This window comes from Dendrobates tinctorius, unplaced genomic scaffold (genome assembly GCF_039654945.1).
Source record: "Dendrobates tinctorius isolate UK_male_01 unplaced genomic scaffold, ASM3965494v1 ptg000028l, whole genome shotgun sequence".
In the NCBI taxonomy this organism is placed as follows: domain Eukaryota; kingdom Metazoa; phylum Chordata; class Amphibia; order Anura; family Dendrobatidae; genus Dendrobates; species Dendrobates tinctorius.
The window spans coordinates 57,880,321-57,901,009 of NW_027361696.1; the positions used below are offsets into that span (position 1 = coordinate 57,880,321).

The following is a 20,689-nucleotide window of genomic DNA, read 5'->3' on the forward strand; positions in this document are numbered from 1 at the left end:
ACCACTAGTTTTGTTTATTTTTAAGCAAAAACTCAAAAAAAAAAAAAAAAAAAACTTTGGACGTCTTTTGAGCTTTCCCATTGCCTTGTATTGTAAAGGACTAGGTGTCTTCCAAGCGGAAAACACCAGTTAAATGAAAATGTTAATTTTCTTAGAAAACTGAAGTGGTTAAAAAGGCATTCAAAAGCCTGATCATTTGCACAGCAAGTTGTTTTTACATAGGGATGCAAATATTCCTTTGAGCATTTTCTGAAACAACCTGAAAAACCTGCCGGATAAAGACGTTGCGTTGGGCATATCCTTATGTAATTTTTAAAATAGTCATAACAACAATTTTTCTACTATTTTTCTGGTGCATTGTCTATAACTTTTTTTGCAAAAAAGTTACAAATCCATCAAAGCTCCTGCTTCTATCCTCTTTCTCTTGGCTTCACCTTCCCTCCTCTCATTGTTAGAAATAGCAGATGAGAGGGTGAGGGAGCTTTACCCATATGTCTACTTATTGAAGAGACGAGAAAATATCTGCAGTTTATGAGAGGACAGAGAAAACAGGCTATAGATAAAAAGGATAGTACAGGAAGTAGAAATGAGTGCAGGATGGAAACTGTGCTAAAGTGAGTAAATAGACCTCATATCCACCCTATATTCCTGGGAAAGACACTCCCTCTAGAAAATTCAAAGTTAGACCAGACTGCAAACTGCTCTCACAGGTTATGAAAATGAATGAAGGAATGAAGATTGAAGAGTGAAAGTCATTTCATTTTATTAATTAAAGGTAACTATCATTTATAAGGCTTCAAAGCCCTTAGTATGTTTTCAACAGATTTTATTATGTAAACTTTAGCACTGTACTGCTATTTTCACTCTGATTTTCTATGTATTTTAGATGTATGCAAAAAGATACTGCTCGTGACATTTATCCTTAATGTGTCCATAGGTTCCCAATGACCTGAAAGTTGCCAAAAGGGTGTCTTTTTGGTATGCATCAGTTGGGTATGCAGTAGTACGCTTTTCCTTTAACTGTGATATTCAGCATGCAGATATCCCATAGAAAAATATCAGGACAGTATACTTTGTATATAATCAGAATTACATTTCGTACAGTGATATACATGGGAGACTTCTATCTGAGGGGGTGTATGTACGGTGTACACATCCATTCTACACTGCAAAGTCAAAAATCATTTATGGTTTATTATAAAGTTTTGAGCTGATTTCAAAACTACAAAGAAACTGCTCAATTTTTCTTTTAGTTCTCTTCATCCTCACGATGGATGTGACCAGTGGACAGATCAGTATCCAGCAGATCCCTCAGTATCCACTTATTAGTGGATCTGTCACCCTGAGCATTATTGGGATTACTGAGAAAATCAAGGTTGTCTCCTGGTATAAAGGACGACAAGCAAGGTATCAAAATCAGATCCTGTCGTGTGATTTTGCTAGAAGTCCACCATTACTTCCTGGTCCTCTATACAATGAACGGTTCTCAGCTTTCGGTAATGGATCATTACACATCACGGAACTTCATATCAGTGATGGGGGGAATTATCCAGCATATATGCTTACAGAGACTTTAGCAAAAATCGAACACCTGAAGCTGAACGTCTATGGTGAGTATCACTTTCTATTTCTCTCAGTATAAAATTTACTGCAGTTTCAATACAATCAGTGTTTTATCAGCAGGAGATTATCACTGCCAGACTAGTTCTCACTTGCAGGCTAGTCCAGCTAATCTGTATAACCACACCCCCACTGCTGATTGGTAGCTTGATGGCAGTATACAGTGTACACAGAAAACTGCCAATCACGGTAGTGGGCGGGGTTATACAGATCAGCATTCTGATCACTGCTACATCTACAGCAGGGAAAAATCAGGGAATTTTTCCAAAGTAATCAACACATCACTTACATTGTTCTGCTCTTGCATAGCAAAAAACTGCTTACAGATTCGCTTTAAGGAATTTATTTTTTTGTCCCTGCATTTTTTTTTCTCAAATTTTTATTCATCTGTTGACATACGAGGACTTGTTTTTCTGCAGGGCGAGTTGTAGTTTTAAATGATACCATTGATTTTACCATATAATGTACAAAAAAAGAAGAAAATAACAAGATTAGTGGCAATACCAAACCAATACATTTTTTTTAAACATTTTAATGGCTAAAGATAAGAACTTTAGCTACGTGCTAAAATTTTTTGTTTTAATGAAGCCTGTAGCTCTATTTTGTTATCCATGGAGCTGGTGATGGCTTTTTTTTTGCATGCTGAACTGATATTTTTATTAATACAATTTTGGGCACATTTTACTTGCAATTTTATTTTGGAGATGTGTTGGCCAAAAAACTGTGATAGACTTCATTTGGTTTTATATTTTTCAATTTCTTTATTTTTTAAGGGAGTAAAGCTTTTTTTCCTAAATGTAGTTATTCAACTTTCCATATATTGTTCATTAAAAGCTTTTACCATTTTGCTGTTGAAAAGTCTCTGTACGTTCTTCCTTTAGGTGAGTTCTATGCAAAAATCTTAAAACTCATGGTTCTCTGCCATGCCTCCACTTTCTGTGTTATAGATAGCAGAAGGAAGTGGGAAGGGGTTGCAGATACAGCATGGACAGGAGACAAAGTATCTTTTGGAGGAAAAATAAAGTAATCTGCAAAAAAAAAGAGGAAAAGAGGAAATGTTATATTTGCTACTGATAACCTCAGATAAACACAGAGCTTACATCCAGCCTATATTACTGGGAGAGCTACTCCCGCAATGATAAAACGCTAATCCTATTGGCTCCTATTGAACCAAAAAAAATTATGATGAGACCTGGTTGTGGGGTGAGTGACAGAGCATATGTGTAAACCAGCACTAGTCAGGTGGATGTGCGCAATGCTTTCTACTCTAGTGCTAGTACCCAAGTGCCACAATTGTGTGTAAGTAAATGTCATACTTTTGCACGGGAATGTTTTCATTTTGTTTGTTTGTAACAGCACAGCAGGTTAATGACTGTAATGACTTATACAAAAAAAACAAAACATAATATTTTTGGCTGGAACATTCTTTCTCTAATATGGCACCTTTTAATTTATTCTAAGACACATTAGATTTTATTTTTTTTTCTTAATTTAATCTTCATCTAAATGGAAATTGAATGTATGACAAATAACTCCTATGTTCCTTAATTTACAGATCCAGTCACTAAACCTAAAATTACTGCATCCATCAACCAACCCAAGGAAAACGAGGCTTTAACCCTAACATGTAACACGTTACAAGCTGTGACCATTAGGTGGACCAGGAATGGTGGCAGTGTCCCGTCTGGAGCCAAATTATCTAAAGATAACAAGGGTCTGACCTTCTCCAGTATTAAACGAGGAGACTCGGGAGAATACCGGTGTGAAGCTGAAAATATTGCCAGTAAGGATTCAAGTGATCCCTACACAGTGACTGTGACTTGTGAGTAACCATCGCAGTTGTATCGGTGAGAACATCGTAGACTGTATTTTCATTTTATGTCCTTGCTGATATTTCAACATCATATACAATATACGATTGTTTAACAATTGGAACTGTCTGAAATCTTAAAAATAGAGATGAGAGAATTATTTTGAATTATAATTCACCAGCTTTGCAGATTTTTTCCCCAAAAAAATCAATTTAAATAATTTTTGGGCAAATCTAAGTATTACAAATCCTCCAACATGTGTACAGAACTTGGAGATCTCCTAGGACTTTTTATCTGAATTGTGGCATGTGCAGGTTTACTATTGGACTATTAACAACAAAAAAATATTATTTTTGCTTACAACTGTCAGGGAACAGCTTGAAGATCCCGCAGATATCTCCCCACTATTACCAGATAATCACAAACCAACACCCGCTGCTTCCGGCTGTCATGACAATTGCACAGTTGGCTGACGATTGATAGACGAGGTTGTGGCTGCTTTCATTATAAGGTCATAAAATCACACTTTTCTGTGGAGGCAAGCGCTCCAATTTGGAAAATAGGCCACTCTCAAAGGGAACTGTGTCTACAAGAAATGAACACCAATTATAGTATTGCATTTGCTTTTACTAAGGAAAGTCACTCGTATATACCTCCAGCTTGGTGACTTCAGAGGGCTGGGCAATGCATGTGGTTTGGTCTTTAGAAAATTATGGAATCTCCAACTTTCAGGATATCTTCACCCCTGGAGGTCACATGTGGAATGAGCTTTGCGTTCTGACCTCCTAGTCTCCCTTTTAAAACCTTAAATTCTGTTTGCCTCCTACGCATCTTTCATAATGGCTGTGTTAGTTTTCCACCCCTGATTTACTGCTCTAGACCATGTGATATGATAACTGCAAGACATTATGGGGAAGTCCGCATGGTAAGACTTAATTAACATGCTCTAACACTTCAACAGTGCGTCAAACGGTCTATTTTTTATTTTTTGATACTCGCGAATTAAATTGCTCATCTCTACTTACAAACATCATTACATGGAGGACCAGCAAAAAAAAAATCACAAAAGTACAAAAAAGCACAAGTAGCAGAAGGACAAGTGGAGCAATCTCTATTATAGCATCAGATTGCCCAACATCGGTTGTGTATACCTTAAACTTCACATTACAGCCGAGAAACAAATGAAAATTTTTCAACACAACGCATGAAATTTTCAGAAGAATACAGCACTGTTTAGCCTCTCAGTGGTAAATAGCATTGGCAATGTAAAAGTCATAAGGACCTTAACTTACAGGAGGACCTCTTTTCTTCTACAGATGGCCCAGACAAGGCACAAATAGAAGGTGCAGCATTTGTGAGCCTTGGTTCCTCCACCACATTAACATGTTCTGCTGAATCTGTCCCACCTCCTGAATACCAATGGCAGCATAACGACACAGACTTACAGGAAAAAACAAACAAATATAATATTAATAATGCTTTACCAGAGGATGAAGGCCAGTACATGTGTGCGGCAAAGAACCCGGTGACTCTCCGCACAGCTACCGACTCTTTTTATGTGAATGTGACTGCAGGTAATGGTATATAGTCTTTGGATAATCAGTTGTTTATTTCTAATTCTGTTTTCTACTTCCAGATGGCAGAAATATAATTGCATTGAATATATATATTCTGGAGAACAACCATCCCATTTTGGTCACCTTCTGAGCCAGTTATAGATCCCCATAAACCCCTCTTACTTCTACACTTGTCACTAATTTTTTCTTCCAATCAATGACGTAGTAAAATACTTATTATACAGTATTTAGGCTTAGTTTTATTATTATTTTTCTACCAAATTTTTACTTCTAGCATTCGTAGAAGGATATGAGGATTCCACTGGACTTATACTCGGAGTCTTCTTTGGCACAATCTTGGGAGTTGCACTAATTATTATTTTAAGTGTCTTCCTGTACAGGAAAATCATAGCAAAGAAGACAAATGGTAAGAAAAAAATATTGACTATGTTTGCAAGTCAAGAGTTACTAATAGTAGAAATTTTTAGAAATTCACTAGACTTGGCAGTACTAAAAATGTGAAATTTTCCTTGCGTAAATTGCTTAAAATGACCAGCATCATTCTACACATTTCTAAAAATAATAATAGCTGAGAAGGGTCACATGACCTAGGGAGAACTTTCCAACAATACCTTGTATCTATCACATCTTATAAAACAACACAGTCAATCAGGAGGAACTATCATAGACCATATAAATGCTGAGGCAGGGAACACAGCTGCCATTTTATGAGAAATCTGGATAGTGAGAGAATGTCACAGTTCACAGTTTAGAAATAGAGATATGGAAAAGAAGCTACAAAACAAAGAAAAAAATTAGTGACATGCACATTTTTCAGGGCAAATGAAGGATTTGGAGTACTTCTGATTTGTGGTGAATTGACTCACTACTAGAGATGAGCGAACCCAAACAGTATAGTTGGGGGTTCGTAGCTGTGCTGAACTCTGAACACAGACTTCTCTAAGTCCATTTTAGTGTTAAGAGATTGGATGGTCAGTAAAGCTTGCTGAAATGTTGCAGTGCAGCCAATCAATAAGCTTTTTGGCAGTGGGCACTTCCGCAGTCATCACAACCATGATGAGTATGGGTGTCGCTGTTATTGGCCGGTGCACCACGTGATCCAGCCTGTAAAACCATTGCATCACGGGTGGTGCCACCATTCTGCTCTGACTAGTGTATGGACAGGACGCAGCTCAAGTCAGAGACAGTGTTAGGTTCTGTCTGTATACTCTGCAAAACAGCCTCTGTGGAATTTCTCTGCACACGGTTCTGTGGGGTTACTCTGCATCCGGCTCTGTGGGGGGCTCTGCAAAAGAGCCTCTGTGTGGGTATTCTGTAAAACAGCCTCTATGGGGGACCCTGCAAAACAGCCTCTGTGGGTGGACTCTGCAAAATAGCCTTTGCGGTGCGACTCTGCAGAACAGCCTTTGTGGGGGGACTCTGCAAAGCAGCCTTTGTGGTGGGACTCTACAAAACAGCCTCTATTGTGGGAATCTGCAAAACAGCCTCTGTGGGGGACTCTTCAAAACAGCCTCTGTGTTGGAACTCTGTGTGGGGAAGGTGACTTGACGGACAGATGTGACTGGTACTAGGAGGGGACGATTTGTGCACTAGAGACAGAGATTGTCAGGATAGAAGGGTGACAGCTGGGAAAGGTGGATAGGAGAGTGCAGTACCAGGAAATGACCACAAGATGGCAGGGGGGAGTAGCTTAGGACTTAACATCAGCTTATGGCTTGAGAAATGCTTAATCATGGGGGGCTGGGAGATAGGAACCCAGGAGGGAAATTCCCGGTGAGAGGGGATAAATAGAACAGGGTAGGGTTCCAGGTAGGCCAGTCCCGGGAGGAGCTTGGTAGAAGATGGTGAAGAGAGAAGAGCTCGACCAGGGGACGGGCAGCAAAGAGACAGTCAGGGGGGTGGCCCTGAGCCGACGGACCGCAGGACAGATGAGGCCCCAGGGGTACCGATTGGACGACGACCTCGGGCTGGTGAAGAGCTGGCGGTAGATTGGTCTAGCACAGCCCCAGCGAAAGATCCGCGAGGGACGTTACTTCGACTGGAGCAAAGGTGCAGGTACCCAGGCCTGGAGACAGAGAACTGTAAAGAAGCTGCGGTGCGTGGTTGTGGTCGTCAGGAAGACGACGAATAATTCCAGAACTGTTACTATTGAAATCTGACTCCGCCTCGTCCTTGCATCGCCTGGTGTCTGTGTCATCCGGACAGGGTAAGCAGTGGTCCACCCCCCCAAGCCCGGCCCCTACCACATCTGCAAAATAGCCTCTGTGATGGAATTCTGCAAAACAGCACCCAGCTCTTTGTGGGCGTACTCGGCACCTGGTTCTGTGGGGATACTCTGCACCTGCCTCTGTAGGGTTACTTTGAAAACAGGCTTTGTGGTGGTACTCTTCATTCGGCTCTGTGCAGACATACTCTGCACTTGACTCTGTGGGGTCCTTGTGAGATCCTCGTTAAAAGATTTAAAGTGTACTCATTCAAATTACAGAGCCTCAAAAGAGATATGTATTGTTATTTTTCATCACTACCTCAACAGGTTGGGAGTGGGTAATTTGCACATCTGCTGCCTTCCATGGATGTGGATGTCTCTTTCAAAAATCGAACCCTGATTCTCAGTTACCATGGAAAGCCATGGTCACCATGGAAGGGAGCCAGTATGGCATGGGGGGTGGTCGGAAGGGAGAGCGGCTCTTTATGGAGGCAGGTTCCGAAGCGACAGAGACCTGTCCACCCTGCCTCGTCATCCACCGCAGCCAAGGTGGTCCATAGGCTCGCTTGGGAGAGGGGCAAGGTTGTTGGGACCTGTGTGTCACCTCCGTCAGACGTAGACCTGCATCCTCTGCGGGCTTCTGATCCCACCAGCGGACAAGTGCAGAGATTGTGAAAAGCGGGTCCATGGCGGCTCTGGCACAAACAGGGTAAATGTAGAAGTGGCTGGGCCTCAGACAGAATACTATATACATCCCACTGTTGTCTCTGGAGAACCTGGCACACATGAGCGAATACATGCTGCGGTTTGTGTGCAATGACTGCTGAGTTACCAGTGCTGATTGCTGGGTGGACAGAAGCAACATAAAAACGATGTTGGCTACCTCCTCCGCCTCTTCCACCTACACCACCACGTCCAACTACACCTACTCCTCAACCGCCTCCATTTGACCCTTCATCTCTTGGTTCAAGATTATAATTTTTTCTTTTTTGTATTCTATGTTATTTTAAGTAATTTCCCTATCGACATTTGTTTGTAGGGCAATTGTCCTGCTCTTACCCCATCTTGCTTCCTTAGACAGACCCCTAGCCCTTACTATGACCATTTTATGACACCAAAGCTCTTGTCCCCATTGACTTGTGTGCGGTATGGCCTTAAATTCAGATAGAGTTCTGGTACCTGAATTGAACTTTCGACTAAAGTTTGTGACGAACCCTAACATCCATGGGTCCCGCTCATCCCTACTCACTACTAATCAAATTTCTAGGGAAAATACCACAACCCTATTTTTTAATAGCCTGGCCCACATGTCTGCACATGTGTTAGCCCAATTGATGGTCAGTGAAGCAAACCCGTAACTCTTCATGATAGACTTCATGAAGATCCAGAGATCCTCAGTATCTGTCCCGCATTTTATCACACAAGGAAAATGGAAGCCAATTAGTTTTCCCAGTATTAAGTAAATGAACACAAATACTGTACATAACACATGTCCACTAGATTAATTTTTAACCATGTACTTAGTATTTGACCTGTTCCAGATCAGACTATTTGACTTTTGAGGAAGAAAAAAATAGATATTTCTCTCACTGCTCAGCATGATTACCCATTGATCATGGTATGATCCTGGTATTAAGAACATTTGTGTTTGGAACGTGTAGGTCCAGCCTACACCACTACAATACTGCCTATTTTTAGGAAATGTACTTTAATAAAAACTGATATAAAAGATAATATTTTTAAGAAGAATTTTAATCAAGTACATCTACATGGACTTTGTATAATCTCCCCATATTTGTGTGGGTTTCCTCTGGTTTCCCCAGTTTCCTCCACACTCCAAAGACATACCGATAGGGAATATCATAAGGAAAGAGATAATGACGTCTGTAAAGTGCTGTGGAATATGATGGTGCCATATAGGCTAGCTAAATATTTAAGGTCCATTTTTTTCCTTGATAAAAATAGCTGATCTTATTTCAGTAAAATAGGATTTCTCAGGATCAGCGGGAGTCCAAGTTGTAGGACCTACAACGAGCAGCAATTTATCACTTATTGCAGCATCTACCAATATTAGACTAGGGCTACAATGCAGTGCTACTGATCGGTTTTATTTTTTGAGCTACAGCTGCTATCCGAAGCCATACATTGACTACAGCTTCCACTTAAAAATTAACCCTTTCACCACATATATATACAGTTAGGTCCATATATATTTGGACAGAGACAACATTTTTCTAATTTTGGTTCTAGACATTACCACAATGAATTTTAAGCAAAACAATTCAGATGCAGTTGAAGCTCAGACTTTCAGCTTTCATTTGAGGGTATCCACATTAAAATTGTATGAAGGGTTTAGGAGTTTCAGCTCCTTAACATGTGCTACCCTGTTTTTAAAGGGACCAAAAGTAATTGGACAGATTAAATAATTGTAAATAAAATGTTCATTTCTAGTAATTGATTGAAAACCCTTTGATGGCAATGACTGCCTGAAGTCTTGAACTCATGGACATCACCAGACGCTGTGTTTCCTCCATTTTGATGCTCTGCCAGGCCTTCACTGCGGTGGTTTTCAGTTGCTGTTTGTTTGTGGGCATTTCTGTCTGAAGTTTAGTCTTTAACAAGTGAAATGCATGCTCAATTGGGTTGAGATCAGGTGACTGACTTGGCCATTCAAGAATATTCCACTTCTTTGCTTTAATAAACTCCTGGGTTGCTTTGGCTTTATGTTTTGGGTCATTGTCCATCTGTAGTATGAAACGACGACCAATCAGTTTGGCTGCATTTGGCTTGATCAATCTGAGCACACAGTATGGCTCTGAATACCTCAGAATTCATTCGGCTGCTTCTGTCCTGTGTCACATCATCAATAAACACTAGTGACCCAGTGCCACTGGCAGCCATACATGCCCAAGCCATCACACTGCCTCCGCCGTGTTTTACAGATGATGTAGTATGCTTTGGAACATGAGCTGAACCACGCCTTCGCCATACTTTTCTCTTTCCATCATTCTGGTAGAGGTTGCTCTTGGTTTCATCTGTCCAAAGAATGTTCTTCCAGAACTGTGCTGGCTTTTTTAGATGTTGTTTAGCAATGTCCAGTCTAGCCTTTTTATTCTATCTTGATGCTTATGAGTGGCTTGCACCGTGCAGTAAACCCTTTGTGTTTACTTTCATGCAGTCTTCTCTTTATGGTAGATTTGGATATTGATACGCCTACCTCCTGGAGAGTGTTGTTCACTTGGTTGGCTGTTGTGAAGGGGTTTCTCTTCACCATGGAGATTATTCTGCGATCATCCACCACTGTTGTCTTCCGTGGGCGCCCAGGTCTTTTTGCATTGATGAGTTCACCAGTGCTTTCTTTCTTTCTCAGGAGGTACCAAACTGTAGATTTTGCCACTCCTAATGTTGTAGCAATTTCTCGGATGGGTTTTTTCTGTTTTTGCAGCTTAAGAATGGCTTGTTTCACCTGCATGCAGAGCTCCTTTGACCACATGTTTTCTTCACAGCAAAACCTTCCAAATTCAAGCACCACACCTCAAATCAACTCCAGGCCTTTTATCTGCTTAATTGAGAATGACATAACGAAGGGATTGCCCACACCTGTCCATGAAATAGCCTTGGTGTCAATTGTCCAATTACTTTTGCTCCCTTTAAAAGCAGGGTGGCACATGTTAAGGAGCTGAAATTACCAAACCCTTCATCCAATTTTAATGTGGATACCCTCAAATGAAAGCTGAAAGTCGGAACTTCAACTGCATCTGAATTGTTTTGTTTAAAATTCATTGTGGTAATGTCTAGAACCAAAATTAGAAAAATGTTGTCTCTGTCCAAATATATATGGACCTAACTGTATACATCATATGTTGTGTCATTGATCTGATACAGGCCCGTTGAGCCAGCATCTTTCCGCACCTACATCTTTAATGTGCCTTGAACAGCCATGAGTGGATCAGTGCTCCATCCACGGCTGATAGCCAGTTAATTCCTGCTGTCACTCTCTGACAGTGGAATTTCATACGCTCAGGCCGGAAGAGCGTCATTCCTGCTGTCCATCGACAATCGAATGGCGCCGATGGGTTGTCATAAAAGATGGGCATCTTCAAAAAACCCACATGCCTGTCATTTTGATACTTCTGTTAACGTCGGCTTGTGGCTGGCGTTCATAGGAGATCATGAGTTTTGCTAAACATAGCCGTTCTGAGGCACTATTTATAGCCCAGGCATTCAGACGATTGCAGCTTCAAGTCTCCTAAAGGGACTATTACATTCAGTAAATAAAAGTTTTTAAAAATATGAAAAAAAACGAAAAGTTCAAATCACTCCCTTCTGTTCAATTGAAAATAAAACAATTACAAAAAATACTCATTTTTGGTACCTCTGCATTTAGAAATATCCGCTCTATCAAAATCTAAAATAAATTAATCAGATCGGTAAATGGCGTAACAAGAAAAAAAAATCAATACTCCAGAATTGAGTTTTTTTTGACCGCCACAACATTGCAATTAAATGCAATAAGAGGAGAACAAAATAAGGTATCTGCCCCCAAATGGTATTAATAAAAAGATCATCTCAGGACACAAAAAATAAGCCCTCACCCAGCTCTAGATCACGAAAATTGGAGACGCTATGGGTCTTGAAAAATGGCGACAAACGTAAAATCTTTTTTTCCTACAAATTACTGAATTTATTTTCACCACTTAAAAAAAACAAACTATAAAATAAAAATAAAAACTATACATGTTTTGTATCTGTGTACTCATACTGACATGGAGAATCATATTGTCTGGTCAGTTTTACTATATAGTGAACATGGTAAGTAAAAAAAATAAAAAACAATTACTGAATTGCATTTTTTTTGCAACGTCACCACACTTTTCCCCATTTTCATGTTCACTATATGGTAAAATCAATGGTGTCAATCAAAAGTACAACTCGTCCCACAAAAATCAAGCCTTCATGCTGCCATATTGATGAAAAAGTTATCGCTCTTGGAAAAAGTGGAGCAAAAACTAAAAATGAGAAAATAGAACATGACCATAGAGTAAAGGGGATAAAATCAGTCACTAGAGATAGAAAAAGTCACAGGGTAGTCGTGATCTTATGTAGTAAGAATATAATCAGCACAGAATATTGGAACAAACACTGATATGGTGGAAAAATGTTATCCTTGAATTTCTATCAGAATAGACTTTAAAGGGAATCTGTCACCAGGTTTTTGTTACTTACTCTGAGAACAGCATAATGTAAGAAAAGAGACCCCGAGTCCAACGATGCATCACTTAGTTTACTGGGTGCAGCAGTTATGTCTAGTGTTGAGCGATACCATTCGATATTCAGAAATATCGGATCAGATTGGATCGGCCCGATACCCCAAAAAGTATCAGTATCGTCGATTCCGATACCAGAAGTCCCATTCAAGTCAATGGGACAGAAATATCGGAATTAAAAAAAACCCTTTCTTGCCTTGTACATCTTGTTCGGGAGGGGGGGAAGAGTGTGGGCAGTGCATGGGCGGACACTGTGCATGTCTGTGTGTGCGGGCGGGGTCTGTGCGGGCCTCTCGGGGGTCTGTGACGACTGTCGGGGGCCTGTGCTGGCTGTCTGTATGGGCCTCTCGGGGTCTGTGCTGACTGTCGGGGGCCTGTGCCAGCTGCCGGTGGTCTGTACGGGCCTCTCGGGGGTCTGTGCCGACTGTCGGGGGCCTGTGCCAGCTGCCGGTGGTCTGTACGGGCCTCTCGGGGGTCTGTGCCGACTGTCGGGGGCCTGTGCCAGCTGCCGGTGGTCTGTACGGGCCTCTCGGAGGCCTGTGCCGGCTGTCGGTGGTGTGTACCGGCTGCCGGGGGCCTGTGCCGGCTGCAAGTGGGGCTGTACAGGCCTCTCGGGGGTGTGTGCCGGCTGTCGGTGGTCTGTGCCGGCTGCCGGGGGCCTGTGCCGGCTGCAAGTGGGGCTGTACAGGCCTCTCGGGGGTGTGTGCCGGCTGTCGGTGGTGTGTACCGGCTGCCGGGGGCCTGTGCCGGCTGCAAGTGGGGCTGTACAGGCCTCTCGGGGGTGTGTGCCGGCTGTCGGTGGTCTGTGCCGGCTGCCGGGGGCCTGTGCCGGCTGCCGGTGGTCTGTGCGGGCCTGCCGGGGGTCTTGTGTGTGTGCAGGCATCGTCCGATGGGACTATAAGTCCCATCAGGCGATGCCTGCTACAATGACAGTGATTGACACATTAGTCAAATAGTCCATAGTCTCACTTTTGGCATTGCTGTGTGAGAAAGTTCCCACGCAGCTTTTGCCATAAAGTGAGACTAGGGACTATTTTTTTACAGTGGCGGAGGAATACAGTGCGGAAGGATACCTACCTCCCGTCATTGGATTATTGAGCCCCTAGAGAGCGGTCGCATCAGCTGATGCTGCTGTTCTCCACGGGAAATCGGCGTAGGACCCTCGTGGATTTCTGCAGATCAGGGAGTATATCGCTTGTTTGTTATTTTCTAAATTTTTGTAGATGACACTGGCTTCGGGGATCAAAGTGACAAGTGATGGTGAGTATGTACTCTATGTTATATGTACTGTATGTCTATGTATGTATTGTATGAATGTTTGAATGTATTGTATGCAGTATGTATGTAGTATGTATGCAGTATGTAGTATGCATGTATGTATGTTGTATGTCTGTAGCATGTTGTATGTATGTAGTATGTACTATGTATGTATGTTGTATGAATATACCATACATGTAGTATGAATGTAGTATGTAGTACGTATGTATGTTTTATGAATGTAGTATATATGTAGCATTTATGTATGTTGTATGAATGTAGTATATATGTAGTATGTATGTAGTATATATGTATGTTGTATGAATGTAGTATATATGTAGCATGTATGTAGTATGTATGTATGTAGTATGAATGTAGTATATATGTAGTATGTATGTATGTAGTATGAATGTAGTATATATGTAGTATGTATGTAGTATGTATGCATGTTGTATATATGTAGTATGTATGTAGTATGTATGCATGTTGTATGAATGTAGTATATATGTAGCATGTATGTAGTATGTATGTATGTTGTATGAATGTAGTATATATGTAGCATGTATGTAATATGTACAGTGGGGAAAAAAAGTATTTAGTCAGTCAGCAATAGTGCAAGTTCCACCACTTAAAAAGATGAGAGGCGTCTGTAATTTACATCATAGGTAGACCTCAACTATGGGAGACAAACTGAGAAAAAAAAATCCAGAAAATCACATTGTCTGTTTTTTTTTTCATTTTATTTGCAAATTATGGTGGAAAATAAGTATTTGGTCAGAAACAAAATTTCATCTCAATACTTTGTGATATATCCTTTGTTGGCAATGACAGAGGTCAAACGTTTTCTGTAAGTCTTCACAAGGTTGCCACACACTGTTGTTGGTATGTTGGCCCATTCCTCCATGCAGATCTCCTCTAGAGCAGTGATATTTTTGGCTTTTCACTTGGCAACACGGACTTTCAACTCCCTCCAAAGGTTTTCTATAAGGTTGAGATCTGGAGACTGGCTAGGCCACTCCAGGACCTTGAAATGCTTCTTACGAAGCCACTCCTTCGTTGCCCTGGCGGTGTGCTTTGGATCATTGTCATGTTGAAAGACCCAGCCACGTTTCATCTTCAATGCCCTTGCTGATGGAAGGAGGTTTGCACTCAAAATCTCACGATACATGGCCCCATTCATTCTTTCATGTACCCGGATCAGTCGTCCTGGCCCCTTTGCAGAGAAACAGCCCCAAAGCATGATGTTTCCACCACCATGCTTTACAGTAGGTATGGTGTTTGATGGATGCAACTCAGTATTCTTTTTCCTCCAAACACGACAAGTTGTGTTTCTACCAAACAGTTCCAGTTTGGTTTCATAAGACCATAGGACATTCTCCCAAAACTCCTCTGGATCATCCAAATGCTCTCTAGCAAACTTCAGATGGGCCCGGACATGTACAGGCTTAAGCAGTGGGACACGTCTGGCACTGCAGGATCTGAGTCCATGGTGGCGTAGTGTGTTACTTATGGTAGGCCTTGTTACATTGGTCCCAGCTCTGCAGTTCATTCACTAGGTCCCCCCGCGTGGTTCTGGGATTTTTGCTCACCGTTCTTGTGATCATTCTGACCCCACGGGGTGGGATTTTGCGTGGAGCACCAGATCGAGGGAGATTATCAGTGGTCTTGTATGTCTTCCATTTTCTAATTATTGCTCCCACAGTTGATTTCTTCACTCCAAGCTGGTTGGCTATTGCAGATTCAGTCTTCCCAGCCTGGTGCAGGGCTACAATTTTGTTTCTGGTGTCCTTTGACAGCTCTTTGGTCTTCACCATAGTGGAGTTTGGAGTCAGACTGTTTGAGGGTGTGCACAGGTGTCTTTTTATACTGATAACAAGTTTAAACAGGTGCCATTACTACAGGTAATGAGTGGAGGAAAGAGGAGACTCTTAAAGAAGAAGTTACAGGTCTGTGAGAGCCAGAAATCTTGATTGCTTGTTTCTGACCAAATACTTATTTTCCACCCTAATATGCAAATAAAATGAAAAAAAAACAGACAATGTGATTTTCTGGATTTTTTTTTCTCAGTTTGTCTCCCATAGTTGAGGTCTACCTATGATGTAAATTACAGATGCCTCTCATCTTTTTAAGTGGTGGAACTTGCACTATTGCTGACTGACTAAATACTTTTTTTCCCCACTGTTTGTATGTTGTATGAATGTAGTATGTATGTATTATGTAGTATGTATGTATGTTGTATGAATGTAGTATATGTGTAGCATGTATGTAGTATGTATGTATGTATGTTGTATGAATATACCATACATGTAGTATGTATGTAGTATGTAGTATGAATGTTTTATGAATGTAGTATATATGTAGCATGTATGTAGCATGTATGTATGTTGTATGAATGTAGTATATATGTAGTATGTATGTAGTATATATGTATGTTGTATGAATGTAGTATATATGTAGCATGTATGTATGTATGTAGTATATATGTAGTATGTATGTAGTATGTATGCATGTTGTATGAATGTAGTATATACGTAGCATGTATGTAGTATGCATGTATGTTGTATGAATGTAGTATATATGTAATATGTATGTATGTTGTATGAATGTAGTATATATGTAGTATGTATGTATTATGTAGTATGTATGTATGTTGTATGAATGTAGTATATGTGTAGCATGTATGTAGTATGTAGTATGTATGTATGTTGTATGAATATACCATGCATGTAGTATGTATGTAGTATGTAGTATGTATGTTTTATGAATGTAGTATATATGTAGCATGTATGTAGCATGTATGTATGTTGTATGAATGTAGTATATATGTAGTATGTATGTAGTATATATGTATGTTGTATGAATGTAGTATATATGTAGCATGTATGTATGTAGTATGAATGTAGTATATATGTAGCATGTATGTAGTATGTATGCATGTTGTATGAATGTAGTATATATGTAGCATGTATGTAGTATGTATGTATGTTGTATGAATGTAGTATATATGTAGCATGTATGTATTATGTAGTATATATGTATGTTGTATGAATCTAGTATATATGTATGTAGTATGTATGTATGTTGTATGAATGTAGTATATATGTAGTATGTATGTAGTATATATTTTTTTTTTTCTTACATTCAACACATTAGCCGGATGATGACACTACTACTGTCCCATCATTGACTCATGTGTCAATCACTGTCATTGTAGCAGGCATCGCCTGATGGGACTTGTAGTCCCATCGGACGATGCCTGCACACACACAAGACCCCCGGCAGGCCCGCACAGACCACCGGCAGCCGGCACAGGCCCCCGGCAGCCGGCACAGACCACCGACAGCCGGCACAGGCCCCCGAGAGGCCCGTACAGACCACCGGCAGCCGGCACAGGCCCCTGGCAGCCGGCACAGACCACCGACAGCCAACACAGGCCCCCGAGAGGCACGTACAGACTACCGGCAGCCGGCACAGGCCCCCGGCAGCCGGCAGCGACAATGTGATTTTCTGGATTTTTTTTTCTCAGTTTGTCTCCCATAGTTGAGGTCTACCTATGATGTAAATTACAGATGCCTCTCATCTTTTTAAGTGGTGGAGCTTGCACTATTGCTGACTGACTAAATACTTTTTTTCCCCACTGTTTGTATGTTGTATGAATGTAGTATATATGTAGTATGTATGTATTATGTAGTATGTATGTATGTTGTATGAATGTAGTATATGTGTAGCATGTATGTAGTATGTATGTATGTATGTTGTATGAATATACCATACATGTAGTATGTATGTAGTATGTAGTATGAATGTTTTATGAATGTAGTATATATGTAGCATGTATGTAGCATGTATGTATGTTGTATGAATGTAGTATATATGTAGTATGTATGTAGTATATATGTATGTTGTATGAATGTAGTATATATGTAGTATGTATGTATGTAGTATGAATGTAGTATATACGTAGCATGTATGTAGTATGTATGTATGTTGTATGAATGTAGTATATATGTAGTATGTATGTATGTAGTATGAATGTAGTATATATGTAGCATGTATGTAGTATGTATGCATGTTGTATGAATGTAGTATATATGTAGCATGTATGTAGTATGTATGTATGTTGTATGAATGTAGTATATATGTAGCATGTATGTATTATGTAGTATATATGTATGTTGTATGAATCTAGTATATATGTAGCATGTATGTAGTATGTATGTAGCATGTATGTATGTTGTATGAATGTAGTATATATGTAGTATGTATGTAGTATATATATTTTTTTTTCTTACATTCAACACATTAGCCAGATGATGACACTACTACTGTCCCATCATTGACTCATGTGTCAATCACTGTCATTGTAGCAGGCATCGCCCGATGGGACTTGTAGTCCCATCGGACGATGCCTGCACACACACAAGACCCCCGGCAGGCCCGCACAGACCACCGGCAGCCGGCACAGGCCCCCGGCAGCCGGCACAGACCACCGACAGCCGACACAGGCCCCCCGAGAGGCCCGTACAGACCACCGGCAGCTGGCACAGGCCCCTGGCAGCCGGCACAGACCACCGACAGCCAACACAGGCCCCCGAGAGGCACGTACAGACTACCGGCAGCCGGCACAGGCCCCCGGCAGCCGGCAGTGACCACCGACAGCTGGCACAGGCCCCCGAGAGGCCCGTACAGACCACCGGCAGCCGGCACAGGCCCCCGACAGGCCTGTACAGGCCCCCGAGAGGCCTGTACAGACCCCTGAGAGGCCCGTACAGACCACCGGCAGCCGGCACAGACCACTGGCAGCCGGCACAGACCCCCGACAGTCAGCACAGATCCAACGCAGTCAGCACAGACCCCCCCGCAGTCGGCACAGACCGCGCATCATGATGCGCACAGACCGCGCTTCATGATGACATCATTTCAGCAGTCAATCACAGCCACAACAGTGGCTCATTGCATTATGGGGACTTCCGATACCGGTATCCGATATCGAAAAAATATCGGTACTCGGTATTGGAATTCCGATGCAGCGAATATAGGCCGTTACCCGATATTTGCAGTATCGGAATGCTCAACACTAGTTATGTTACAATAAGAGTTCTTAGATGTAGCATAAATCAGAGCTGAGAAAGCAAACCCCGCCCATACAACATCTTTCTATATAGATTGTCTATTGACTATGGTGAAGGAAATGATAATCTCTTGCTGTAAAAACTCTAATTGTAAGTAAACAACAGAACATAGCTTGATAAATGACACATCTTTGAATTCAGTGTCTTAGCTGCTACCTCATGTTGTCCTCAGATTACATAGCCAAAACCCAGTGACAGATTCCCTTTAAAGTGATTCATAAAGATAAAAAGTAAGTAGCTTGAATTTTAGTTTTTCATTATTAATTTTGTTCCATCCCCAGATTCACTGCAGAATAAGCTGGGACTGTTCACGGTGTCTGAAAATGTGAAGGTAGGTGATGATGTAAGCCCCGACTTACTCCCTGGAGATTGGAAGTGAGTAAGATGCCATGGGAATCATTTGGGAGTCTGACTGAGACATGGAAACGAATGGCTTGGTATTGTTAATGGGGTATCGCGTTTATGAGTTTAGATCGTTTTGATGACCGATTGTCCTAAATGGTGGTCAAACACAAAAGTGGCAAAAAACATGGACTTGTAGAACTGCATCTCGAAATCTGATAACAAATGTTGTAGCACAAGCAATGCGAAAATGTTCGCCATCAAGCCAATTCAAGGTACCAACTACTGATGAGTGAGCATACTCGGTAATGCTCTGTGCTTGTCCAAGCATTGCTTTACTCGTGGTGCTTTGCGAACGCCGAGCATTTCCGGGATTATTCGTCGAGAGTTCGGGTCCCCGCCCTGCATGTTTGGCGCTCTTTAGAGCACCAATCAACATACAGGGATTGTCTGCCACACACTGAAATGCCGCAGCCATGTTGGTTGTGACATTACAGTGATTGGCTGGCCGCACAGTGTCATCAGCTCTATATCAGACCTGGCGCCGCCCTGCTCATCCCAGTGAGCTCCAGAATCACCACTGTAGGGAGAGTTGCTGCAGCAATAGGGACAGAATAGGTGGGGTATCAGTTACTGTGGGTATACCATAACTGAATGCAGAAATCCAGCTAAATCAACAGTCCTTCTAAGGACTAATTACGGGGTATATAGATTGCAGTGTTAGGTAGGCAGGCTACAAATTGTGGCATTTGAGGCCTCCATTACACTGTTTTTGCTGTGTGTTATCCTAGTTCTTGACACTATTTTGCTGTAAAAAAAATAAAAATACAGGCCACATATTTTACAGTCTGATATCACTGTCACACACCTCATCTATCTGTGAGCTACAAATTGTGGCATTTCAGGCCTCCACTCACTGTTTTTTCTGTGTGTTTTACCCTAGTAAGTGATATTATTTTCCAGTAAAAAAAAAATTAAAATACAGGCCACATATTTCACAGTGTAGTATCTCTGTCACACACCTCATCTATCTGTGGGCTACAAATTGTTGCATTTGAAGCCTTCATTCAAATGCTTTTGCTGTGTGTTAACCTAGTTCTTGACGCTATTTTCCTGTAAAAAAAAAATAGAAATAGAGGCATTTGAGGCCTCTATTCAACTGTTTATCCTGTGTCTTATCCCGGCAAAGAGCAAACAGATGAACGGCATACTAGGGCACACAAATCACCACATTAACAGATGGAGCTATTTATCTGAAGTATTGCGGTATATATTTCAGTCAAAAAATGGAGGTGCTTGCATGAAAAAAAAACATGAATATTTCAATGTGAAGCGAAAAAAGGAGAAATATGCAGCACTCACCGATATAGCTGAAAAACTGTGCGTCTTTATTTTGCATAAATTCCATCAATAGATATGTGGACATGCAGGACGTTAGAGGAATGCTAGGGGAGGGAGGTGCCGGACAACGGCCGTT

General features: G+C 41.3%; 1 protein-coding gene across 2 annotated transcripts in view; it reads left to right on the forward strand.

Annotated features, from left to right (window-relative positions):
• Window positions 1-20,689, forward strand: part of LOC141085430 (cell adhesion molecule CEACAM8-like) — a 32,830-nt gene that overhangs the window by 2,281 nt on the left and 9,860 nt on the right. Inside the window, exons 2-6 of one of the 2 annotated variants that reach the window (XM_073570791.1) lie at window positions 1,254-1,610; window positions 3,176-3,442; window positions 4,748-5,005; window positions 5,283-5,414; window positions 19,152-19,201. In XM_073570791.1, the coding sequence (XP_073426892.1) occupies window positions 1,254-1,610; window positions 3,176-3,442; window positions 4,748-5,005; window positions 5,283-5,414; window positions 19,152-19,201 (1,064 nt within the window). The remainder of the gene's footprint in view (window positions 1-1,253; window positions 1,611-3,175; window positions 3,443-4,747; window positions 5,006-5,282; window positions 5,415-19,151; window positions 19,202-20,689) is intronic. The other variant, XM_073570792.1, reaches the window with a different exon arrangement.